Below are 25708 nucleotides of genomic sequence, written 5' to 3' on the forward strand. Positions count from 1 at the left end.
ATCAGATCACTGTTCTTACTATTTTTGAGGTACTTCAGCAAAATTGACAAAAATTTGTTAAAAAATACGGAAAATGTGAATAAAAACAACGGTATATCGTCTCCTATTCCCAAAATTTAAGCCTCGGAAACTCCCTGCGAAAACCAAAAAACTGTAAAATTTTTTTATTCCATATTGTAGACAGGACGGGCCTTCTAATGATATCACTCGCAACTCTCTAAATTAATTATATCGATCGGCCAAAACTGACTGAACAAAAAAAACCTATTTCAGTATATAGTTCCTCTCCCACTAAAGTGAGTCGGAACTATAAGTTCTGTTTCTAAAAGCTATGTCAGTTGATCATCTCATTGGCACGAGTTTTGAATCTTTCAATTGTTAATGAAAAGCACGTTAAAATCGTGCCTCTATCAAAGAAAGGGACTACTCAAAATGTTTTAAAAAGCAGATGAAAACCAAATTTTAGTGCAAATTTTCATGCAAACTTGCCGTTGCTAGATGATGAATTCCACCCACCGTTTTATGGTACATGATTTTCTTATGTACCATAACTGACTAGAGAACAGCAATAGAAACAATTAATGTTTTCTGAACAATCAATGTTTTTTTTAAGAAAAATTTCGAAATTGGCTGGCAGAGTTACTTTGTAAAACGGAATATTTGTCTATTTTCTGAGACTGTCATGTCTTATTGACAGCATCAAAGTTTTATAATTTTTTAATTAAGCCAATCTGTTGGAACGGGTTTTCAAAAAGAAGCCTTTAAAACAAACTTTCTCCTGAAAATTACTATTTGCACAAACGAAACAGATAGATGACGTTTTATCGTTTGTTTGCAGTTTTCTCAGTTTTTAAAAAAGTTTGAAGAAAATAGCTGTTTTCGCGGTCGTTCAAGGAAATTTTTTGATCATTATCATGTTTTTGTATCTTTAGACTAGAATTTAACTTCTGGTTTTCAATAATTTTAATTTTTCCAAGTAATTTTAAAATTGTATAATAATGCGGCTCTTAGGGAGAAATCCAGAGTTTTCTTTTATAAGATATAAATTTTTGCTTCGATAAAAGAAGCTAGGGAAAAAAATTTCTGGCATTAGAAGCTTTGTTGTAATTTTTAGAGTTTTAGTAACCTTAGAGTCAAAACTATTCAAAACCCTTCATAAATTAAACTATTAAAAGCTTCAATTCGTTCGAAAAGAGGCTTTTTGAACATGTTCAGTGGTCAACTTAAAAATTTGATGAAATTTCGCAGGAAGTTGTTTTGGAAAAAAGGTTGTGCTGTGTTTTGCAAAAAAAACGTATGTGAGTCCTGTCAATAGATTCTTCTGCGTACAAATTGTCATTCTTTAATTTTGATTCAGTTATAGCAATTCTAAACATAACTAGCAACGTATATAGTTCCCGGGCCGAGGGGTCAATGCTTAAAAACAAAAAAATGTAAGATTGGATGTTAATGCGTTGGATTTATGTAAAACCTACGCTTGAGCATAAAACTTAAAGCGCATAAATTCCGTGCATATTTTTGCGTAGATCTTAAACAATTTTGCTTTGATTTTAGAACTGATCATACATAATTTTGCAAAGAGTTTAGAGAAGATCCTACATAAAGTCGATGCATTCGCCACCAATCTTATATAATTTGGCGTTTAAAAGCGTAAATCTTACATATTTTTGCGTTAAATTTAACGAAGATCTTACATAATTACATAATTCTGCGTTATTAGGCGAAGATCTTGCAAAATTTTGAGTTGATTTTAGAGTTGATCTTCTATGATTTTGCGTTGAATTTAGCATAGATCTTACATAATTTTCGTTGAATTTAGCGTAAATCTTTCATAATTTTGCGTTAATTTTAGCGAAAATATTACATAATTACATAAATCTGCGTTTTCAAGCGTAGATTTTACAAAAGTTTGAGTTGATTTCAGAGTTGATTTTACATAATTTTGCGTTGACTTTAGAGAGGATTCTACATAAAGTCGATGCATTCGCCACCAACATTATATAGTTTGGCGTTTAAAAGCGTAGATCTTACATAACTGTGCGTTGAATTTAGGGTAGATCTTACATAATTTTTGTTGAATTTAGCGTAAATCTTACATTTTTTGCATTAGATTTAGCGAAGATCTTACATAATTACATAATTCTGCGTTTTTAGGCGTAGATCTTGAGTTGATTTGAGTTGATTTTAGAGTTGATCTTCCATAATTTTTTTTGCGTTGAGTTTAGCGTTGATCTTACGTTAAGTGAACGCATTCGCCACCAATCTTGTTTAATTTGGCGTTTTTAAGCGTGGATCTTACATAATCTTGCGTTGCATTTAGCGTAGATCTTACATAAATTTGCGTTGAAAATAGAGTTGATCTCACATAATTCTGCGCTTAATTCAGTGTAGATCGTAAAATCGCGCAAAAGATCATCGCGTAGATCGCAAAATTATTAAAATCTACGCTAAGTTCAACGCAAAATTATGTAAGATCTACGCTTAGAAACGCAAAATAATTTAAGATTGGCTGTGAATGCGTTGAATTTATGTAAGATCTGCGCTAATTTCATCGCAAAAATGTGTAAGATAAGTGGTTACTAGCGTTGACATGTCCGGAAAATCGCCGCAATTTTCTTACATGTTTTTTGGGGAATGCGTTGAATTTAGAGACGTATCTTTAATGCATTCAACGCAAAACTTTGTAAGAAAATTGCGGTGATTTTTCCGACTTGTCAACGCTAGTTACCGCTATCATAAGTAATTTTGGCACAGTTCCTCGGCCTGGGCTACAGGGAAACAATCCGCACGAACAAATTCACCTGTTTTTTGTAACAGAGGCCTCGACTCCTCAACCACAAGAGAAAAATCAATGATCTTTTATTGGAATTTTATGAAATTAATGATGTTTTTGGAAAAAATGTAATAGTTTTCGTTGACTGGCTCAGGAGCACCAATCGTTCCATTAACCAGCAAAGGATCCTCCATTTGGAAAAAAACTTATAAACTCGAATTGGAATAAATTAGAGTTAGTTCAAAACTTCAAAACTAATGGATTTAGATGTTTCCGTTTGGTGTAACTGATTAAAAGTACACGGAAATGCATTACAATTTTATGATGCTGTAAATGAAGTTAAACCAGTTGACGGTTGTGGGAATTTTGAGAAAGAATGAAACCCATTTTTTTATTCATAAGCTGCATCGGATGATGAAATAAAGGCTTATAATCAATTGATTCTTTTTTCTGTTGTTCTGTTGCATGCTTTTTATTGGTTGACCATATCAAAAACCGGTAGAAGTAATGACTTCCGAAACTTTTCTTTAATGAAATTTTTGTTGTATATAAAAACTTAGCAGTTTAGCGGTAAACATTTTACAATTCCTTCCCTAGTTTAAAACTAATGCCAATTTTGCAAACATTTGCAAAGTTTAGCTTGATAATGCCAAATTTGTAAAAAAAATAGCAAATTATCTCTTCGCAAATCCCATTGAGTTTCTCGGAATTAATAGATAATTTTATGCAAAAACTTTATTGATATGTAATATTACTTTGTCTTACAGTAGTTTTTTACGAGATTATTTGCTGTTTCAGCAATTGTTGACCCGTAACTTATCTCGTTAATGACAGGTCTCATACATTTTCTCTTAGAAAACCAAAAGATCTGTCCTTTGAGTTTAAATTGCTCTATTAGTATTTTCTACCCTAATATTAGTTTTTGTAATTCAGATGAGGAAAAAATTATACCAAAGCTTATTTTTTGCAGATTAAAAAAGCACTCAATTAAATTTAGCTCTTTAATTGGAGTCAGATAGCAACGCAAACTATTAACAACAAAACTTTAGTTCTGAAAACTTTATTTAATTCTTTTAAACAGATTTTGGTATTAAAATTTCACATTTTTGATTTTGTTGCATGTTGGAAAAAAAAGGAAACAACCTAGGATAGCCTATAAACGCAACGGCCAGGACGTGCGCAAGGATTTACATGGCTTTGTGTTCAATTCATTATTTTTTGAAAATCCCGTATTTGCCAAACGTTCTGTTTCTACCTTTGGATATTTTCTTTCTCATTTGTTTTCACCGAAGTTTTTTGAAGACATTTAGCGAAAAAAATGTCGAACAACCAATCGTTGTAATTTTTGAGGACATTGAGCAAAAAATTATTGAACACTTAATTGGTTGTGATTACAATGAGGCCAAAAATTTTGAGGAAAAGTGCTTTCTAATTTTATTCGTTTTCTTTTCGATTTCTTTTGCTCTAATTATTTTCGTTCATTTTTCATACATGTAGCAGAGTCGTATAATGACGAACAAAAAAGTGTTTTCAATAGCTGATATTCAACGCGTTGGTAATTGTCTTGATCGTAAATCAGCGCCTGTTTTCATAGTTTTATTCCCATAAGATTTCTTTCTGGCCCTGTTTTGTTTTGTAAGGTAAATTCACAATTTTTAACACTTGTAGCTCAAACTGAAAAGTCAATTCATAAAAATGATTTTATTTTTTATCGGTTAAAAAAGATCAGAAAGTCTGCCTAAATATTTTAACTTTTTCAATGTCAAAATTTAAAGGGCGTTAAATGTTTTGATTTTTGCGCCATCTGTATATATGAATTATTATTGATTTCTTAGCTAACAGCATATTAGTTAACTTTTTTCGTCTTCAAATTTAGTGTGCTAAAGGACAGTCCCCATCTGTTTTAATGTAAAACTTTTAACAACATGTTTAATTGTTTGATTGTGCAGTTGAAATGTCGTTGTCTTGATCATAAAATGTTAATTAGGGATTCATCTTGCTCTAATTATTGTTTTTTTTGTCTCTTTGATCAAACTGTTTAATGGCAGCAGCCACTGGCGTTAATTGGGAGATACGAAAATTAACTAATGTTAAAAGCCAATAAATTTTATGTCTTTTGAGTTTATCACAACGTATAAACAGGAAATTTTTGATAATTTTGCATCTTTTTGTGGTCACATCATCGCCCTCATGGTCTGATCAGCGTAGCACAATTGTATTTTCCAAATATCTTAATTTATTATCTAATGGAATTTTGAATTTGTGATTTTTGGAAACGTAAAGTATAATGAATTGTCAAATGTTGTATTTTTTTCCTCGTCCAGTTATTAATGACAATTATTGACATATGTCACTAATGAAGTTTCCTAAAATTTTATTTTGGTTTCAGTTCATTTCAGGCGCTTTTAACAGCTTCAATTTTTCTCTGTCAGAATGTAAAGGTGTTTGTTGAATTTTTTTTTCTTATCTTTGTTTCTTGTTTTTATCTTTTCGTTATTTTCGTTTTAAGAATGTCTCCTCATTTGTTCATTAGGCTATAATCAACGTCTCTGATGTCTAAAACCAATAGTCTGTACACCTATCAAACATTCTTGCACTCTGACATGGTTAAATTTCTCAAAACGTAGAAAAAGTTGTTTTTAGCATATTTATCTTTTTTTCCCTGTTTTTTATTGGTGTATAAGTTTTTTAATTTTAAACGTTGTTTTTCTAAGGAGGTTGATAGCAAGTTCATTAGTTTTTCCATTTGATAGGGTAGTGTTTCTTGACTCGTTTCTGCTATGTTTTTACTCCTTCGTCTTCCTCCATTTGTGTTTCAAACGTCTAACAACGCGTAGTCAAAGTATAACTCGATGGATGAGTTTCGGCAGCTTTACAGAAAAAAGATCGTGGTCTCGAGTTGATCAAAATTTCCTGTGAAGGGGACCGGCCTCTGATATCAGCTGGACTCATTTTTCTGATCACAGCTATCAGACTTTAGATAAGTCTCTGATCAGAACGCTGCTTTATTGTTGCCTCTTGGCAGAGCCAACATCTCTCAGTAAAAAAAAACAAAAAAATGAAAAAAAATAAGGCGCTCGAAATGGTCCCTGATCAGACCCAATTGCTTTCGAACACATTTCTGATCAGACCAAAGTGCACTCGAAGAGGTTATGATCAGACCCAATTGCGCTCGAAATTGCCTCTGATCAGACTTTTCAGACCAAATTGACCTCTGATCAGACCATCTCCAGACCATGGTCCAGACTGTAGTGCGCTCGAACTTCCGTCCAGACCCTGTAATTTCGGTCTGGGAACACTCGAGTGTGCGCTCGACTGGGTCTGATCATAAACCAATTTGGGTCTGAACCTCAACCTGGGTCTTGATGCCTTCTTCAGCTTGGCGGCTAGGTTTGCGTGCTCATTTTTTGCGCTACCAAAATCAGGTTTTCCTTGGTAAAATGTTTTTTTTGCACAATTGCATTAGTGTCTATTTCAGTTTTCAACCCAACTTTTTAATCAGCTCCAGTTTATCCCTTCTATCCCAATTTGTCTGTTATCAATATCACTGTTATACATGTCAGAGATTCCTTTCGAATCCATCCAGTTATTATAAATTACTTAGAATCAATTACTGCGAAAGAATTTCGAAGATTCCTATCTTTGCTTCCTCTGGTACATAAATCAGCCAAATTTAGAATAAGAGGGGTCGGATCATTATGGGTAAACGCACATAACCGGGCCTTCTTGCCCTATAAATTATCCTTTTGAAAAAAAAAATCATCATGGCTCAGCAAAAAAAATTAGTTTTTTTTTTTAAGATTAAAAACGAGTATCAAACTTATTGCAGCACATAAGCGAAGCAGTTTTTTTCCGAAATCTGCACCTGCGAGGGGGAAATGTAACAGCTAAACAGGTAAAATGCAGCAACTGATGTAATATGCCAAAGCAATGATTATGGGAAGGTTGAAAACTGGTGGATGTAAAACAATTAGAAACAGAAAATTATTTGCTTTCGAAAACTGTGTTCAATGCTAAAATCTATTGATATTGACATTTTTCTGACCAAACTCAGTTATTCTCGAAACACTTGTAAGTAGAGCAAAACTTTTTTTAAATAAATACAGAATGAAGCATTTCAAAATAAACTTTGAAAGCAACGACTGATGTTTTTTCAATACATTTTTTTAGTGGATACCCCGTTTGTCATTGTGTCTGACGTCATGTATGATCCCCGTATGATTACTAAGAAGTGACAACCCGTGTTGAAAATATTCTAAAAAGAGTTTTCACGAGAACAGACAAACTTCGCTTGATTTTATGATCAAAACCTGTTTCGAGCGATATTTGACTTCTCACTTTTGTTCAAAAAACGTTTCAATGATAACCGCCAAAAACATTTCTTTTCTCTGTCATTTTTTCATGCTGAATTAATTCATCAAAATCAAAATTCATTCAAGCTTTCCTAATTATTTCAACCCGAAATTGACACCTGTGGATGATCAGCTGACCTTTATCAACAGCCTTTTTTGTGCCTTTTACCCAGAAACTGTTCTGTATTTGGTTGTATTAACTGCAATTTATAAACTTTGAAATTTACAGAATATTCAAGCAAATTAGCACCCTATACTTTTACAAAGTAAAAATCTAATTTTTGACGCAAAGTTACTCCAATTTGAAATCACTTATTTAAAAAAAATGCAAGGATCTATTCTGTTTTGCCCCCCCCCACCCCAGCTTAGTGGACTCATATTTTTACGCCCCCGGGCTCACGTGCTATTTTTTACATAGTAACGTGCTATATAACAACTTATAATTTGTAACTGGGGGGCGTAAAAAACAATGGGGGGTCCAAAACAGAATAGATCCAAATGCGATGGTCATTCACTAAGCTAGTGACCTTGTCTAGGTGTGGTTTTGACTTAAACGTAAGACTAACTATAACCAGATATCCTATTGTCAAAAACCAAAATTAGATTTTTTACTTCGTATAAAAACTAAACCCCCCCCCCCCCCCCCCCCCCCAGCTTTGAGCATAAATTTTTTATGACCCCCCCCCCCCACGTGCTATTTTCCTACATAGTAACGTGCTATATAACAACATATAATTTGTAATTGGGTCTCATAGAACACACTGGGGGGGGGGACAGAATAGATCTATTAGATTTTTACTTCGCATAAAAAAGAATAACTTGGTATAAAAACAAACAGGGTAAAACTTTAGGGTGCTAACTTGCTTCTGATGCTTAGTAAACAACGTGGTATAGAAAAATGTGCAACAAACCGATATCTCTATGTTGCATTTTCGTCGTGAACTTGGTAGCCCTATTATTATGCGTGGTTGCATTCAGCTTTACAATTTGGGCACACTCGACCAACAAACTGGACATTCTCCAAGGGGTTCCGGGTCTTGAGTTGAAAGCGAAAGATGTCGACACCATCTACTATGTTGCTTATGGGATTTTTGGGGGACTTGCAGTGGTCTGTATAATTGGAATTGTTGCGTGTTGCTGTTGCCAGAAATGCTGTATGACAGTTTATGCAATTTTGGTAATCATCATAAAAATTGGTGAGTTTTTGTTACATTTTTGGTTCCAATTACTGCCAAATTATCGGCGGCCAGTTCGAGGTAGCCAGACCGATGTGACTTCTAATCACACCGTCTTTGATGGTATATGCGTACGATGCGCTCGAATTACGTGGTCTGGAAAATGCTCCAAACGCATTCTAGTCTGGACAATGGTCTGGAACTTGTCTGACCAGAAGTCGCCTGTCTGGCACGGTCTGATCAGAGACGATTTCGGTGTGGACCTCAAACTATAGACGAGGCTTTTCAAAAAAAGGATATTGACAATAATCAATTTTTACGATCTTTAACAAAGTTAAAGTTTTCAATAGCTTTTCTTTTCATGGTAAATATGCATTTTTTCTGATGATTATCTTCGTGAAGTTGTACAATCAATTTTTTTTCCAATTTTAGAGGAACCTAGACATTACCACCACAAAATTAAATGAAATAAATTTAAAAAGAAATTGGTCACGGTAAACCGCTTGTTTTTGAAGAGCGCCAACTGCTTAGAATATGAAAGCACGCAGCTAAGAATACAATTTCGCGATTTTGTTTTAATAACGAGCGTACTAGGTTCTAGAAAAGTGTCCTTTTAAATATATTTAATTATTTGATTGTTTGTCATTCAGGTAGATTGGTAATCTAAATTGAAGTTTAAATTTTTAGCAATGATAGCGCTGTTCATTGGGTGGATAATTGTGTTTGCAATTGCAATTGTGAAACTAGAAGGTCAACTAGGTGACCTCCTCCTGAAATACCAGTCGGAGTACGCCACCAACAAGGAGTCCATTGCCACTAATCTTCTTCAGGTATTCAAGTCAACCCAAAATTGTTCCCGAAATGGCTAAAGATGATTTAAAATTTTTTGACTGAGCTTATTGTATTCAATTCATAAATTAAAAGTTTTCAGACCTCTTAAATATGACTTGTTGAACCGATTTTTTGCCTCAACTATAATTACTCGATTCTAGCAAACTTCATTGAGGACCCGTTGAAAGTGTCATCCAAAAGTTTTACAAAAGTTCGTGCATCTGTATGTGTCTGTTAAAGAATCATTGCGAGAAAACTGTTCACTTTTTTTCTATTAAAATTTCACAATAACAACGAACTGATCCAACATAAACCGATTGTCTTGTCTATTTTATTTGTGATTTTATTTAATTTATTATATTTATTAATAGCCGCACAGCGATAGCTGGGGCTATTATTGGCCTTCTCGTGGTTTTTTACAATTCAAAAAATTTTTACAATTCATAGAATTTGAATTGTTTTGGGGCGCTGTCTTTTTTTAAGATCTGTTCACACATTTTCATGATTTTTGAAGTCAAATTGGAGTAGTGATTTTGGTCACGCCGAAACAAGAAGTGGAGCGAAAAAGCGAGTGGTTTTGCGGCGTGAATTTGTTTTGCTCTATTTTTAAAGTAGAGTGCGAAAATGGTGTTTGAACAAAAATTCGGTTTCTTGGTAGTGGTTTTTTGTTCACATGCGGCAATTTCACTCTGATTTTTACTGTTTTTTCAATTGTTTGGATTGCATTTTTTCTAAATGGTTTTCCCAATCCATTCAAAGCTCATTCTAGGCCTAGTTTTTTGTTTGAAATAAATTTTCATTTCTCGCTAATGGTTTTTTTCTCTTCACATGCGGCAATTTGACATTGATTTTTTGGTTTTTTTCCTATTTTTTGATCTGATTTTTTTATAAATGGTTTTCTCAAATCAGTCATAGTCCATTCTTGGTCTGGTTATTCTGTTTAGTCAATGAAAATTCTTTGAATTGTACGTCAGGACTTGTCCTGCTATGTTTTTTTATTTCGCCGTCGTGATTTTTGTTACGACCATATGACGTCACAGCCACTTTTTGTTCCTTCGTTCATGCAATTTCAACTGAATTGCATGTGTCACGCCATTTTTCGCTCTTAGTGGAGCGAATTTTTTTGTTCATGCGCGTGATTAATTTTTTGGTCACACTTGACTTACCTCACTCTCGAAAATAACTTCCTCACTTTGAAATTGACTTTTGTTTACTTTAATTCAAAGAGAAAAGGTCAAATGGGTGTGTGTCACTCTAAATGAATTTTATTTGAGATCAGCTAATAGAGGCATCAATAATTTATTTATTGCTCTCAAACGAAGTTTGTTGCAATTATATTAGTCCTCTTGGTCTTTTTTTATGCGACTTTTCGTTTGACCGATTTTTGTCTGACGCTTTTGACTTTTCGTCCTCAAAAACGAGATAAACAGGTAGCACCCAGCGGACATTAAGTGCTCTTAGGGTCTGTCAGCTCTGTTTCAGCTCAAACTATTTTGGAGACTCATACTTATACACATGGTGTGAAGGGCGTTTCTCAGAGGTTGAAGACACCCTCACTGTTGACCCCCCTATTGCCCCAATCCCCCCAGTGTGCTGTTGCCAGCCCACCCCGGTGTTGCCCACCAATCAGCCCCCCCCCCCCCCCCCCCCCCCCCCCCCGTGGCCAGCTACTGACGAATAACCGCTTGCAAAAAAAACGCAAGTTTATGAAATTTTGCAATTTTTTCAAGCTTTTTGAAAATTTTTGACATTTTTTTGATTTTTATCAGCCCTAGGTGTCAAGGAACCTCCTCTACGTTCTAAAAATAGGTTACTACGCGTAGTTTCTAGTGGTAATGTAATGGTTTCGACGTTTTTCCATCACGAATTTTAGCATTTCTCTGACAAAACGTGCAATTTTTTTAAAATTTTTTGACATTTTTTTTCTTTTTTCAGGTCTTTCTAGACCCAGGGGCCAGAAAACATCCTATGGGGTTTAATAATAGGTTACTGACAAATTTTTAATGGTAATTGAATATCTTTCCAACATTTTAAAGTCACAAATTTTAGCAAATTTTTGATAAAACTTGCTTTTCATGTTTTTTTTTGAATTTTTTTGCCGTTTTTTAGCTTTTTCAGCCTTAAGAAACAAGGAACCCTCTCTAGGGTTTGATATTAAGTTTCTGAATAATTTTTAGATTAAATGGAAGTTCGTGCAATATCTTTGCATCACGAATTTTAGCATAATTTAGTCTGGACAATGGTCTGGAACATGTCTGACCAGAAGTCGCTTCAGTCTTGGACGGTCTGATCAGAGACGATTTCGGCCTGGACCTCAACCTGGACGAGGCTTTTCGAAAAAACGATATTGACAATAATCAAATTTTACGATCTTTAACAAAGTTAAAGTTTTCAATAGCTTTTCTTTTCATGGTAAATATGCATTTTTTCTGATGATTATCTTCGTGAAGTTGTACAATCAGTTTTTTTTTCCAATTTTAAAGGAACCTAGACATTACCACCACAAAATTAAATAAAATAAATTTAAAAAAAAATTGGTCACGGTAAACCGCTGGTTTTTGAAGAGCGCAAATATGAATATGAATATGAAAGCACGCAGCTAAGAATACAATTTCGCGATTTTGTTTTAATAACGAGCGTACTAGGTTCTAGAAAGGTGTCCTTTTAAATATATTTATTCATTTGATTGTTTGTCATTCAGGTAGATTGGAAATCTAAATTGAAGTTTGAATTTTTAGCAATGATAGCGCTGTTCATTGGGTGGATAATTGTGTTTGCAATTGCAATTGTGAAACTAGAAGGTCAACTAGCTGACCTCCTCCTCAAATACCAGTCGGAGTACGCCACCAACAAGGAGTCCATTGCCACTAATCTTCTTCAGGTATTCAAGTCAACCCAAAATTGTTCCCGAAATGGCTAAAGATGATTTAAAATTTTTTGACTGAGCTTATTGTATTCAATTCATAAATTAAAAGTTTTCAGACCTCTTAAATATGACTTGTTGAACCGATTTTTTGCCTCAACTATAATTACTCGATTCTAGCAAACTTCATTGAGGACCCGTTGAAAGTGTCATCCAAAAGTTTTACAAAAGTTCGTGCATCTGTATGTGTCTGTTAAAGAATCATTGCGAGAAAACTGTTCACTTTTTTTCTATTAAAATTTCACAATAACAACGAACTGATCCAACATAAACCGATTGTCTTGTCTATTTTATTTGTGATTTTATTTAATTTATTTTATTTATTAATAGCCGCACAGCGATAGCTGGGGCTATTATTGGCCTTCTCGTGGTTTTTTACAATTCAAAAAATTTTTACAATTCATAGAATTTGAATTGTTTTGGGGCGCTGTCTTTTTTTAAGATCTGTTCACACATTTTCATGATTTTTGAAGTCAAATTGGAGTAGTGATTTTGGTCACGCCAAAACAAGAAGTGGAGAGAAAAAGCGAGTGGTTTTGCGGCGTGAATTTGTTTTGCTCTATTTTTAAAGTAGAGTGCGAAAATGGTGTTTGAACAAAAATTCGGTTTCTTGGTAGTTGTTTTTTGTTCACATGCGGCAATTTCACTCTGATTTTTACTGTTTTTTCAATTTTTTGGATTGGATTTTTTCTAAATGGTTTTCCCAATCCATTCAAAGCTCATTCTAGGCCTAGTTTTTTGTTTGAAATAAATTTTCATTTCTCGCTAATGGTTTTTTTCTCTTCACATGCGGCAATTTGACATTGATTTTTTGGTTTTTTTCCTTATTTTTTGATCTGATTTTTTTATAAATGGTTTTCTCAAATCAGTCATAGTCCATTCTTGGTCTGGTTATTCTGTTTAGTCAATGAAAATTCTTTGAATTGTACGTCAGGACTTGTCCTGCTATGTTTTTTTATTTCGCCGTTGTGATTTTTGTTACGACCATATGACGTCACAGCCACTTTTTGTTCCTTCGTTCATGCAATTTCAACTGAATTGCATGTGTCACGCCATTTTTTGCTCTTAGTGGAGCGAATTTTTTGTTCATGCGCGTGATTAATTTTTTGGTCACACTTGACTTACCTCACTCTCGAAAATAACTTCCTCACTTTGAAATTGACTTTTATTTACATTAATTCAAAGAGATAAGGTCAAATGGGTGTGTGTCACTCTAAATTAATTTTATTTGAGATCAGCTAATAGAGGCATCAATAATTTATTTATTGCTCTCAAACGAAGTTTGTTGCAATTATATTAGTCCTGTTGGTCTTTTTTTATGCGACTTTTTGTTTGACCGATTTTTGTCTGACGCTTTTGACTTTTCGTCCTCAAGACGGGATAAACAGGTAGCACCCAGCGGACATTAAGTGCTCTTAGGGTCTGTCAGCTCTGTTTCAGCTCAAACTATTTTGGAGACTCATACTTATACACATGGTGTGAAGGGCGGTTCTTAGAGGTTGAAGACACCCCCACTGTTGACCCCCCTATTGCCCCCATCCACCCAGTGTGCTGTTGCCAGCCCACCCCGGTGTTGCCCCCCAATCAGCCCCCCGTGGCCAGCTACTGACGAATAACCGCTTGCTAAAAACGCAAGTTTATGAAATTTTGCAATTTTTTTCAAGCTTTTTGAAAATTTTTGACATTTTTTTGATTTTTATCAGCCCTAGGTGTCAAGGAACCTCCTCAACGTTCTAAAAATAGGTTACTACGCGTAGTTTATAGTGGTAATGTAATGGTTTCGACGTTTTTCCATCACGAATTTTAGCATTTCTCTGACAAAACGTGCAATTTTTTTTAAAATTTTTTGACATTTTTTTTCTTTTTTCTGGTCTTTCTAGACCCAGGGGCCAGAAAACATCCTATGGGGTTTAATAATAGGTTACTGACAAATTTTTAATGGTAATTGAATATCTTTCCAACATTTTAATGTCACAAATTTTAGCAAATTTTTGATAAAACTTGCTTTTCATGTTTTTTTTTGAATTTTTTTGCCGTTTTTTAGCTTTTTCAGCCTTAAGAAACAAGGAACTCTCTCTAGGGTTTGATATTAAGTTTCTGAATAATTTTTAGATTAAATGGAAGTTCGTGCAATATCTTTGCATCACGAATTTTAGCATAATTTTGATATTTTTTGCATTTTCCCTATTTTTACATTTATAGTCATTATTAAGATTTGTTGAGCCTCAAGGGTCAAAAAAATCTCCGTTTGGTTTTGATAGTAAGTGATTTAAAAATTTTGTTGGTCATCGATTAATTTTCAAATTTTTAATATCAAATTTTAGCAATTTTTTTTAAAACTTGCAATTTTTTCAAAGTTTTTGGAATTTTTTGTCATTTTTTAAGTTTCTCTAGCCACAAGGGCCGCAGAATTTTTTGTGGGGTTCAATAATATGTTACTGCATAGTTTATAGATGGCAATGAAATGTTCTTCAAGATTTTAATATCATGAATATAAGCAATTTTTCAAAATTATTTGCAATTTTTTGCTGCAACAGAGGCCCTGGGACCTCCAAATTTTGATAAATAGCGGCTGCCTTTTTTCTAGAGTTAATGGGATTGTGATCACCATTTTTTAAAGGTCTAATTTTAGTAATGTTTAAAAGCTTGAAAACTTTTCGTTTTAAAATTTAAACTTTTCAAATTTTTGGCAAATTTTATGGATCTTTACGAGCCAGTAAAACTATTTCAGGCTTGCAACAGGGACACTGGACAGTCTCTTGAGACAATGAAATGGTTTTTAAGATATTAATGTCTTGAATTTTAGCAAGATTTTTTAAAATTTGCAATTTCCAAATTTTTTCAATATTTTTTGTCCTTTTCTGAGTTTAACGACAAAAATGGTTTTGATTTTTTTATTGCGGAGTTCAAAACTCTTTCAAAAGTTTCTGTTGATTTTGCCTTTTTCATCTTTTTTTTCTATATTATTTATTTATTAACAAGGTTAGAAAACTAGAAGTTGCAGTGTCGAATCCAATCATGAAAGATATTTCTGTCTCCTTCTCTCCCTTTCGGTTGGGGTTCCTTTCCTTCTCTTTGTCATTCACGTTTTATCTTTTTGTTGATTCCGCACTTCAGCTGCTGTTATTTGGCGTAATGTCACCATCTCTGATCAATGAGTTATAGTTGAATTGTTGTTTATCATATATGATCTAATATGCACTTTTAGGAAACCATTGTTAATTGCTCTCAAAAGCAATTTGTAGCAAATGTATTAATCCTGTTTGTCTTTTATGCAATTTTTCTCTTCGCGGATTTTTCGTCTGACTCATTTGACATTCGTATTCAGAAACGGCATAATGAGGTAGCGCCCTGAGGAAACTAAACCGTGGCTCGCTGTTGAGGAAGCCAACCGCTCGCCGATCGTTTGAGAGCAATTCGCCCGACGTTAGTCGGTTATGTTACAGATTTTTAATCAAATTATAACAGGTCAGCCTTCAATGAAAAGACGAATTTTTTTGGTCTGTCTTTTTTACTGTTTTTTTAGACGGGCGATCTACGAATCTATTGCGGCTATTTTGTGGCAATCTGCCAGCTATGTTTCATTTGTGATTCCAATGCATTCATCACTATTGAACAGTAATAAATGCATATATTGGCAATTATTATGAAACTTTACAATTGCATTACTGCCTCAATTTTTTTTGCTGAAAAATAATTTTTGACAGAATGAAACTGAAAAGAACCCGGAGCCGTTAATTGTTTTAAATCAGCTCTGATTGATGAAATTCAATTAGTAAAATTGTTTTTCTGCACAATTCTAAGTGTGCAGCATCCTAGGGGTCCCGAGTCTTAATAGAATGTCAATCTTGCACGATAATGTAAGAATTTTGCACAAAAATTGCATAGTCTTGCACGATTTTCTCTCATGATCTTGCAAGATTAACATCCAAAAAAATTCCGAAAGAAAGCCAAAAAACTGCCTAAAATACTCAAAAATACGAAAAAAGAACTTTTAAAATATGCTGCAGCCTAAAGCGTGCCCACCCGGGTTGACCACCATAAATAAATCTTGGCAACCATATCCAAGCCATATATGGTGACCAAGAAAACTTGGCAACCATATACCTGACCACACGAAATTTCAAACTTGAGGCTGAAAAAGCGTGAAATAAGTGCCTCTGACGTATTCTGGTGGTGAAAAGTCTCGGTTGAAACTTTGAAAAAATTTCAAGTTCATGGTTTCTTGGCAACCATATATATGGCCATAAACGTTCATGGTGCCATGGATGACCATATATGGAAAAATTTAAATCGGTCCGCGCATTTAACTCAGATATAAATTTTTCAAAATTTTAATGTGTTGACTTTAGATTGTGTTTGGTGCGTGTGGAGTGGATGGTTCGCAAGACTACAATGATGGACAGAAGACTCCTGAGTGGCAGAAAACGAAGAAAGATAAAAAGCGCAACAGTCTCAGTTAGTATACTCTGTACAAAACGCCACTCTTTTGTCAACACCCCCCCCCCCCCCCCCCGCGCACCGGACCTAGCGGATATATTTTGATTTCCACAAAGGCGTGAAAATGCAAAATTTTAAACCATATTTATTCTCGTTCAAACAGCTTAGACTGCTTTCGAAATGTCCGATTTTGACGGACAGAAACGAAAGCAACTCAACTTAAAATTAGAATCCAGCGAATAGCGTGTATACAATTCGCCCGACATTATTCGGTTATTTTGTTTAATTTTTGATAAGAACAAGTTCATTTATCAAATTGTCATGCCATGAATTAAGTTTAAAAAAAAACAATCACTGTTGAAAATTCTTGGCCTCATAGTTTAAGATACATCTGACTTTTTAAGATACATTAACTTATTAATTGATCTCGAGCGAAGTTGGTAGCAATTACTGTAAACGTGTTGGACTTTTTATGCATATTTTTGCTTGACCACTTTGCGTTTTTCTTCTAGAGTATTCTTCGACTTCTCAAGTGACTTTTTCACGAGTTCGTTCTAAATTTTTGAGTGATCTCGACTGCTCTCCGAAGTACAGCTTGTTGCTAAAATAAAATCGATTTCACATTACGTTTTTAAAAACGTGCAAGTAAATTTACCTACAAAATCAGCTAATTTCAATTTAAGAATTCGTACAGGTAAAAATTCAAGAAACTTTAAAAGTGTTATAAAACTAGTTTAAAGATAAAAAATCTGAAACTACGGTTCGTTTCTTTCCAGCTTTGGAAAAATCATTGGGAAACGTCATGGAATCGTCTTTCATATCTGAAGAGACAAACTACAAATTATTTTTTTCACGCTTATTTTTCCATGAAAATTTTTGCTTCACATTTATGCATCAAAAGCACAAAAAAGTTGCAGGTAATTTACCTGAATATTGTACAGGTAAGCAGTTTCGGGAAAAATTTTGCAGGTAAATTTTGCCTGCACAAAGCTTTACCTGCACACTGTTCAGGTAAATTTGCCTCAACCTTTTTATTTGCTCACGTAGTTGGGTTTTGTATTAGTCCTGTTGGTCTTTATTTTATACGATATTTCGCTTGACCGATTTTTCGTCTGACTCATTTGACTTCAAAACTCCAGAAAAACAAGATAAACTGGTAGCACCAAGCAGGCATTAGGTTTGATTAGAGGCCCTTAGCCGCGTTTATTAGTCCTTCAAGTGCTTAATGTGGTGAAGCTACTGTGAAAACCGTAGTTAAAAGGTCATTTTAGGAGTTTTGAGCCCAAAAGGTTGCAAATTTTTGGTGTTTTTAAGTCATCTTTAATAGCCGCGAAGCGATAGCGGCTATTATTGAGGACACCGTGTTTTTTTTAACCCGTCGTCTCCATCGATAATTCTTACGTGACCTGACTTCTTGAAATTGATTTTTTCAGTGACTTCATTGACCTCTACTGTCTTGCGGTTAAAATTTGTTTTCGCGACGTCATTTTTGCTTTTAGGCCAATTGCGTGACTTGCATCACTCAATAAATGACTTCTGAACTTATGCAACTCCAAATATTATGAGCATTTACTAGTTAATAGTGTGCATCTAAGTGGTGCCAAACTTATATGCCCTCATTCTTGATTATTAGTCTTGAGTTTTTGATTACGAATATAATTTTTGAAAAAGCTTTTTTCGGGCTTTTTCCTTCAAGGCCTAGGTGTCACAAAACTGACAGTCCGGCTTTAACCCAAAAAGTTTAGTGGTCTATTAAAAGACTGGTGGTCGATCTGTCAATCTTAATGCTTTAGTTCTTTCAATTCATGGAAGGACATAAGCGTCTATCACGGCTATTTTCCGGCAGTCTGCCGGCTATGTTTAAATTTTTTGGTAGACCAGACTAAAATTGAGGCAGGTTATATTTCATAACGGTCAGTCGCAAGAGATAATACGGTTGGTCAATAAGTTACTGAAAAAATTTTCTTATGTGCATGGATTAGTTTTCACTTTTTTAATATCACAAAAAACTTTTGTTTTTATGTTTTACTAGACTCAAGAGCCAAGGAACCTCATCTAGGTTTTAATACATACTTTCTCGATGTTGTAAGTTATTTTTCAAGATTTCAACATGACGAATTATAGAGTTTTTTGGCAAAATTGCTATTTCGTTTCAAGTTTTCTTGATTTTTTTTGGGTTTCACTAGCTTCAAGAGCCAAGGGACCTCCTCCAGAGTTTGATAATAGGTTATTTCATAGCTTTAAGATGTAATAGAATGTTTTTGAAGATTTTAATATCACGACCTTTTTCATCTTTCTACAATATTCGCAATTTTTTCAAAAATTTTTTATATTGTTCTCAAACGAAATTGGTAGCAAATATTTTAGTCCTGTCAGTTTCTTTTTTGATGCCATCTTTCGCTCGACCCATTTTTTGTCTGACGCTTTTGACTTTTCGTCCTCAAAAATGGGGTAAACAGGTGGCGCCCAGCGGGGATTAAGTGCTCTTAGAGCCTTTCAGCTCTGTTTCAGCTGAAACTCTAACCTATACTTATGTGTGGAGGGTGGTTCTTGGAGGTTGAAGACACCACCACTGTTGATCCCCCACCTTTGTCCCCATCTCTCCACCACGCTGTTGCCCCCACCCCACTGTTGCCCGCCCACCTCTCCCTACCCAGCAGCCCCCGGTGCACATCCCCCCGTGGCTTCTGACGAACAACCGATCGCAAAAAACACGAAATTTTATACTAATTTTCACATCTCTTTCAAGATTTTTGAAAATGTGTCATTTTCTGAGTTTTTCAACCCCAGATGTCAAAGAACCTCCTCTAGGGTTTTACAATAATTTACTGCATAGTTTCTAGTGGTAGTGGAATGGATTCAACATTTTAATATCATGAATGTTAGCATCTTTTTGACAAAAAACGTGCAAATTTTTTTAACTTTTATTCATTTATTTTTAATTATTCACGTCTTTCCTGACACAGGTGACAAATAACATCCTTAGCGGTTTGATAATAAGTTACTGAAAAAAATTTTTTTCACCATGAAATAGCTTTCAATTTTTTAATCTGACAAATGTTAGCAATTTTTTTTATGTAACTTGCCATTTGTCAATTTTTTCCGGCCTCAAGAGCCGAGGAATCTCCTATATAGTTTGAAAAAAGGTTACTGCATAGTCTCTAGTGGTAGTTGAAAGGTTTCAACATTGCAACATTACGAATTTTAGCATCCTTTTGAAAAAACGTGCCAATTTTTTCATTTTTTAGACTTTTATTCTCTTAGACAATTTTCCACATGCAGTTGCCAGAAATCGTCCTGAGGGGTTTGATTATAAGCCTTGAAAATTTTTCATTTGCCATTCAATTGCTTTCAATTTTTTAATGACAAATTTTAGCATTTTTTTTTTAGAAAACTAGCATTTTCAAGTTTTTTGCAAATTTTTTAGGATTCTCCAGCCTCAAGAGCCAAGGAGCCTCCTCTAGGGTTTAACAATAGGTTACTCTACAGTTTCTGAATGACATGAAATTCAAGATTTCAACAACACGATTTTTCTCAATTTTTTTTTTTACAAAACTGCCGATTTTCTATTTTTTTTCCATTTATTGTCGTTTTTCAGGCTCTTCTGTCTAACAAAAAATCTCCCTTAGGGTTTGATAATAAGTTGCGGGAAAATTTTTTTGGCTTATGATTAGTTTTCTTTTTTTTATACGAAATTTTTGCAGTAATTTATGCAACTTGCAATTTTCATTCAAATTTTTTGAAATTTTGTTGCCATAAATTTAGGTTTCTTCAGCTTTAAGAGCCCCAGAAGCTCCCCTTCGTTTCGATTATAGGTTACTGCATAGCATCTAGTTGTAAAGGAAAGTTTTTTGATTTTATTATCAGCATTTTTTAAAAAAAAAATGCAATTTTTCAAGTTTTTTTTTTAAATTTTTATAATTTTTTCCACCAGGGTGTTAGCGACCTTCTCTAAGGCTTGATGATAAACTGTTCAATAATTTCTAGAGTTAATGGAATGATTATCAATATTTTAATAACTACAGTTTAACCAATTTTTCGATAAAATTTGATTTTTTTTTTGAAATTTTCGGAAAATCATTGTCACATTCCAAATTTATGGATCCTTATGAGCCAGTGAAACTATTTAAAGGTTGAAATAGGGATACTGGTTAGTCTCTTGAAACACTAAAAGGGTTTTGAAGATTATAATGTCTTGAATTTTAGCAGGATTTTGTTAAAATTTGCGATTGTTGTCATAATTTTTTTAAATATTTTTGTCCTTTTCTGAGTTTAACAACCATTGCAGGCCAATGAAACTTTTCAATCCTTGGCATAAATCCTGAATACAAAATATCTTTTTGAACTTTTCACTGCGAAGTCTGGAAGCTTTTATTTTAAGTTCTGCAACATTTTGCAAAATTTCAAAGTAACTGCTTTTATTGGATTTGTTTACTAGCAAGGGTAGAAAACTAAAAGTTGCCGAGTCCAATGAGTCTGAAGTTAGACTAACTAAACCATGGCTAACTACTACTACTGACGAAACCAACCGCTCGCCGGTTGTTTGAGAGCAATTTGCCCGATGTTAGTCGGTTATGTTTAAATTTTTGATTTGTTTCAAATTTTATCTGGCACCAGGGGCCCAGACACCTCCTCCAAAGTTTAATACTAAGCTGCTGCATAGTTTCTGGAGTTCAATGGAATGGTTATCAACAATTTAATGTGTTGAGTTTTTGCAATTTTTGATAAATTTTAACTTTTTTCAAATTTTTGGAAAAAAACTATCATGTTCTGAGTTAATGGATATTTGAGCAAATGAAACTAAATAATTCTTGAAATGGGGATACTGGATAGTGTCTTGATACAATGAGATGGTTCTGAAGATATTTATATAACATTTTTTGGCAAGTTTTAAAAAAAATTTCAGTGTAACTCGTTTTTCTGAGTTTAACGATCATCACTGGCAAACGAAACTCTTCAGGTCAGGCAAAAGGATTACATGACAGAGCTCCAGAAAAAGAAAATGGTCTTGAACTTTTTTCACTGCATTATATGGAAATTTTTCTACTGAATTTTGCATTTTTCAATTTTTTTCTATTTGATTTGATTAATAACAAGGCTAGAAAACAAGAAGTTGCAAAACTAGAGTCGAATCTCATCACGAAAAAAAATTCCTAGCTCTTATTTTCTCTCTTTGTCTGTTGGAATTTTTTCCTTCTGTTTCTTATTCACGTTTTATCTCTCTCTCTCTCTCTCTCTCTCTCTCTCTCTCTCGCGATCTCTCTTTTGCTCTCTCTCTCTCTCTCTCTCTCTCTCTCTCTCGCGATCTCTCTTTCTCTCTCTCTCTCTTTCTCTCTCTCTCTTTCCTTAACTCTTTTAGTTAATGCCGCACATCAGCTGCTGTTATGCGGTATGGTGTCATCTTCTTTTACCCTCATTAACGCTGAGTTTTAGTGGATTGTTTCTATCACAAATGATTTAACCAGCACTTTTTAGTAAATCGGATTTTATTCGTCTCAAACGATGATTGCAGCAATTACAATGGTTTTTTAATGCAATTTTTCGCTTGAACGGTTGTTGTCCAACCCATTAGACTTTTTGTTCTCAGAAATGGGATAAAGAGGTAGCGCCCAGTGGGCATTAAGTTCTCTTATAGCCTTTCAGCTCACTAGTCTCCTAGTAAGTGATTAACTGTTTTGGAGACTTTTACTTATGGTGTGTAGGGTCAATCTTAGAAATCGAAACCCCTCATCAGCCCCCCCAGTCCCCACTCCTGCACATCGGTCGGGCCGTATGGCCATGCAGCCAAAGATCCCATTCCACCGTTGCCCCCCCCCCCCCCCCCCCGCTGAGTTCATCTCAAGTCCCTTCATTTAAGCTAAAGCTAGCCTCACTAAACCGTGGCTACCTACTGATGGAGCTAACTGTTCACCGGTCGTTTGAGAGCGATTCGCCCGACATTAGTCTGTTATGTTTTAGTATAGCCAGTTTACGTTATTATTTCTAACCCTAACTCTACTTTACAACAAAAATTAAGGCCTTAGCGAATCTCTCAGCAAACTAAGTAAAGATAAAAGAAAGTAAGCAAGATGAAAATATCCCATATTGATTATTTTTAGAAGACTACAATTTCGACTATCCTCTAACTTGCTGCGCTGGCTTGGACGACGTGAAGGACCTCACTGATACCATCAAAAATGACAAATTCAATTCGTTCAATGCCTTACAAAAACTTGTTAACGAACACAAAACTACCTTTGACCAATGCAAGAAAAATCCCCCGGACGAGGGACTGGCCAAGAAGATTAAAAACTTTCTCGGAATTGTAATGGGTATCGGTTGTGCTATATTTGTGTGTATCATAATACTGTTGATTCTTTTGGTCTGTGCGGCTTGTAACGTCATCAAGAAAGGACCCAAAAAAGACAAATGGAGCAAAAAATATGAAGGAAAAGAGGGCGGAGACAAGTAGTTGTAGGAAAAAAATTGGCAGAAAGACACAAAATGCGCTTATGACGTGGAGCTACAGAAAGTACCGAGACCCCCCCCCCCCCACCACCCCCGCCCCCTCCTCCCTCACTTCTACTTTTCCCAAGTCCAACAATACTTCCTGACGTTATCTTGTATTCTAAACTTTTAATAATGGATCAGTTCAGATCCAGAGAAATTGATCTAACAAGATCTTGTAAGAGTTACATAGAAAGAATGCATTCTTTCAAGTAGAAAAAGTGCAAAAATTTCAGGGTTGACAATTTCAGATCACATTTTGATGCTTGTAGTCAAAATCAAATACTGGGTCAAATATCATAATTCTAATCGAATCCGATTAGATTAGAATTATGATATTCTAATCTGATATATTTCCTAACAAATTAAGGCTTTCTAACAAATTACATATTTGCATTCATTAAAATGTCGCAAGCACTACCAACTTTTTTAATGTTGGGGTTGTGGGTGGGGGCGTGGGGGGCTCCTGTAGTGCAGTAGCTCCATAATCCCTTGTATGTAGAATGCATATAAGAGCTGAATTTCAAATAATTTATATCTTTAGATCCAGTGATTTCTTATTTTAAAGTTCCGTTAAATGTTTGTTGATTTTGCAAAATAATACTGTTTTGTTGAGATAATTTGTTGAGATCTCTCTTTGAATTAAATATTTGGGCTGTACTATTTTCTTTTCAGTTTTGGAGCAACTAGAGATGTCCATTTATAGAGTTTTGTCCAATATAGACGAAATCCCGACAAGTAGAAAACAAATTCTACTACAATTTTTTCGAGTAAAGTGCTTACTGTCATTTTTACCGGCTTAAAGTCATTCATTTCTACTTTTTCTATTTGAAGGTAGCACAAATAAAAATATAAAATATTCCTGCAGCTTAAATAGAAAACCGAGGATTAAATTTTTGCGGTGGAAGTAAAAGATTTTCATTATTAATAGCCGCACAGCAATAGCTGGGGCTATTATTGGCCTTCTCTTGGTTTTTTTACGACCCGAAGAGGAGCATTGGTTTCCTTAAGGTTTTTTTTTACCGGAAGTACTATTCGTTCAGACAATGTTTTGACCTAAAAGCGAAAGCGAGTAAAATTGCAGTGTGAACTAATTTTTTCTGAGCGAGAGAAGTTTTTTGATCATGCGCTGCGTTTAGTGAATGACTTTTTGACATTGAAAAGTAGTTTTTGACTGAATGGCACATATAGATAACCGTTTTTAGCCGTTTTTCGTCTAAGTGGCCGTTTTTTTGCTTGTAATTTGGTTTTTTGTAGAAATAATTTTTAATTGATGCTATGTTGAAATGTAAACCCCGGAAATTGATAGCACAGTTTTTTGCATAGCCTGAAATTGCGTTTCAAATGCAAAACTGGCACATATTTCTTGATTTTTTAGTTGATTTTTGGCTTTTTTTTCTATTAATTTCTCCATTTTTGGATTTTTTAGCTGTTTTTTGTCAAAAATCAGTTAATATGGCAACTTCCCTTTGATAATTCATATACTCAATGCCTCTTTCTACCTCGATGTAGTTTTATTTCATAAAATTGTACATTTGCTAATCTGATTTTCGTAGTTTTATATACTAGAAATGGTATTTTGGGGAACACGAGGGACTTTAATTTCGTTTCAATAAAAAATCAATCATTTTTTGGTGTTAAGTTTTTGAAAAAACAGATAAATTTTTTTCATAAATGCAGTCTTAAATATTTTTTGACCACTTTTTTGCAGAATGTTTCATTGTTTCGTATGTCTGAATTCTGCTTTTTATTGTTTTATTCTGTTCAGCAAGTAGGATTTTTATTTTTGTCTCGAATAACTCGTTGTCTTTTCTATGTCTCGAATGCTGATCAATGAAATATACTCGTTTTTCTTGATTTTTTTCAATTCGATTTTTAACTTTCAAAAATCAAGAATTGGTCTTTTTGTTACGGTGTTCCTAACATTGTGTCCGTATTCTCCACATTCTCGTTTGTATCATTCTAGTTATGTCCTGCCACCTACTTTTGTGTTCGTTATATTGATTTTTTCAGTTGTTAAAAAATTGAATGAATTCAGATTTTTCTCAGATCTTGGTTTCTTCGGTTTGCAATTGATTTAATTCAAAATAAGGCAGTACTGGGAGTTTGCTAGAGAGTCTTTTCCAACATTTCGACTTATTACTATTTATTGCAATTTTCTCCGGGCTTGGTATTGTTTTTAGACGATTGTTTGCCTTTGAATATTATTCTGTTGCTTTTGTTTTTCTATGGTTAATTTAATTTTTGAATTAGTATGAAATCATGTTGTCTAGCATATATACAACAAGGAAGAATCATGTATTATTGTTGTCTTAATAGCCGTGATTTAAAATCTAATTGTAGGGGTTCTCTGATTCTTAAGTTTGAGCACTCTGTTTTGAATAATTTTGACTTTCCTGTCTTTTTTTGAAAAGTTTTTATCTGCCGTTTGCTTTCGCGATCTTTTTGAGATTAGAATTATTAATTATCTGAGGGCAATTGATGGCCCTGTCAGCTTTGTCAGGCTATCAGTTTTTTGATCATCCTAAAAATTTCAGACTTCTTAACGTTACCAAACGTTTTCAATAATAAAACTTTGTTGCGTTTTCTTCCTCTTGGTGACAGTGGTTTAAATTTTACCGATCTTTAGATCAGACCCGCGGAGGTAATGAGTTAGTGGTTTAATACAAAAGGTAATGGCTTCAGCTTTTTGTGACGTTTTGGTGCTTCGAGTCGCTTCCGGAATTCT

General features: G+C 34.3%; 1 protein-coding gene across 1 annotated transcript; it reads left to right on the forward strand.

The window, feature by feature from the left end:
• Positions 1 to 7225: 7225 nt before the first annotated feature.
• On the forward strand, positions 7226 to 23015 carry LOC142341202 (uncharacterized). Its single transcript, XM_075392121.1, has 5 exons — positions 7226 to 7363; positions 8003 to 8321; positions 8988 to 9130; positions 16407 to 16512; positions 22593 to 23015. The coding sequence occupies exons 2-5, from the start codon at positions 8024 to 8026 to the stop codon at positions 22943 to 22945; spliced, it is 900 nt and encodes a 299-aa protein (XP_075248236.1). The 5' UTR covers positions 7226 to 7363; positions 8003 to 8023; the 3' UTR covers positions 22946 to 23015.
• The last annotated feature ends 2693 nt before the right edge of the window (positions 23016 to 25708 follow it).

The sequence above is a fragment of the Convolutriloba macropyga genome, chromosome 6, assembly GCF_964194025.1.
Source record: "Convolutriloba macropyga chromosome 6, txConMacr16.3, whole genome shotgun sequence".
Taxonomy (NCBI): domain Eukaryota; kingdom Metazoa; phylum Xenacoelomorpha; order Acoela; family Convolutidae; genus Convolutriloba; species Convolutriloba macropyga.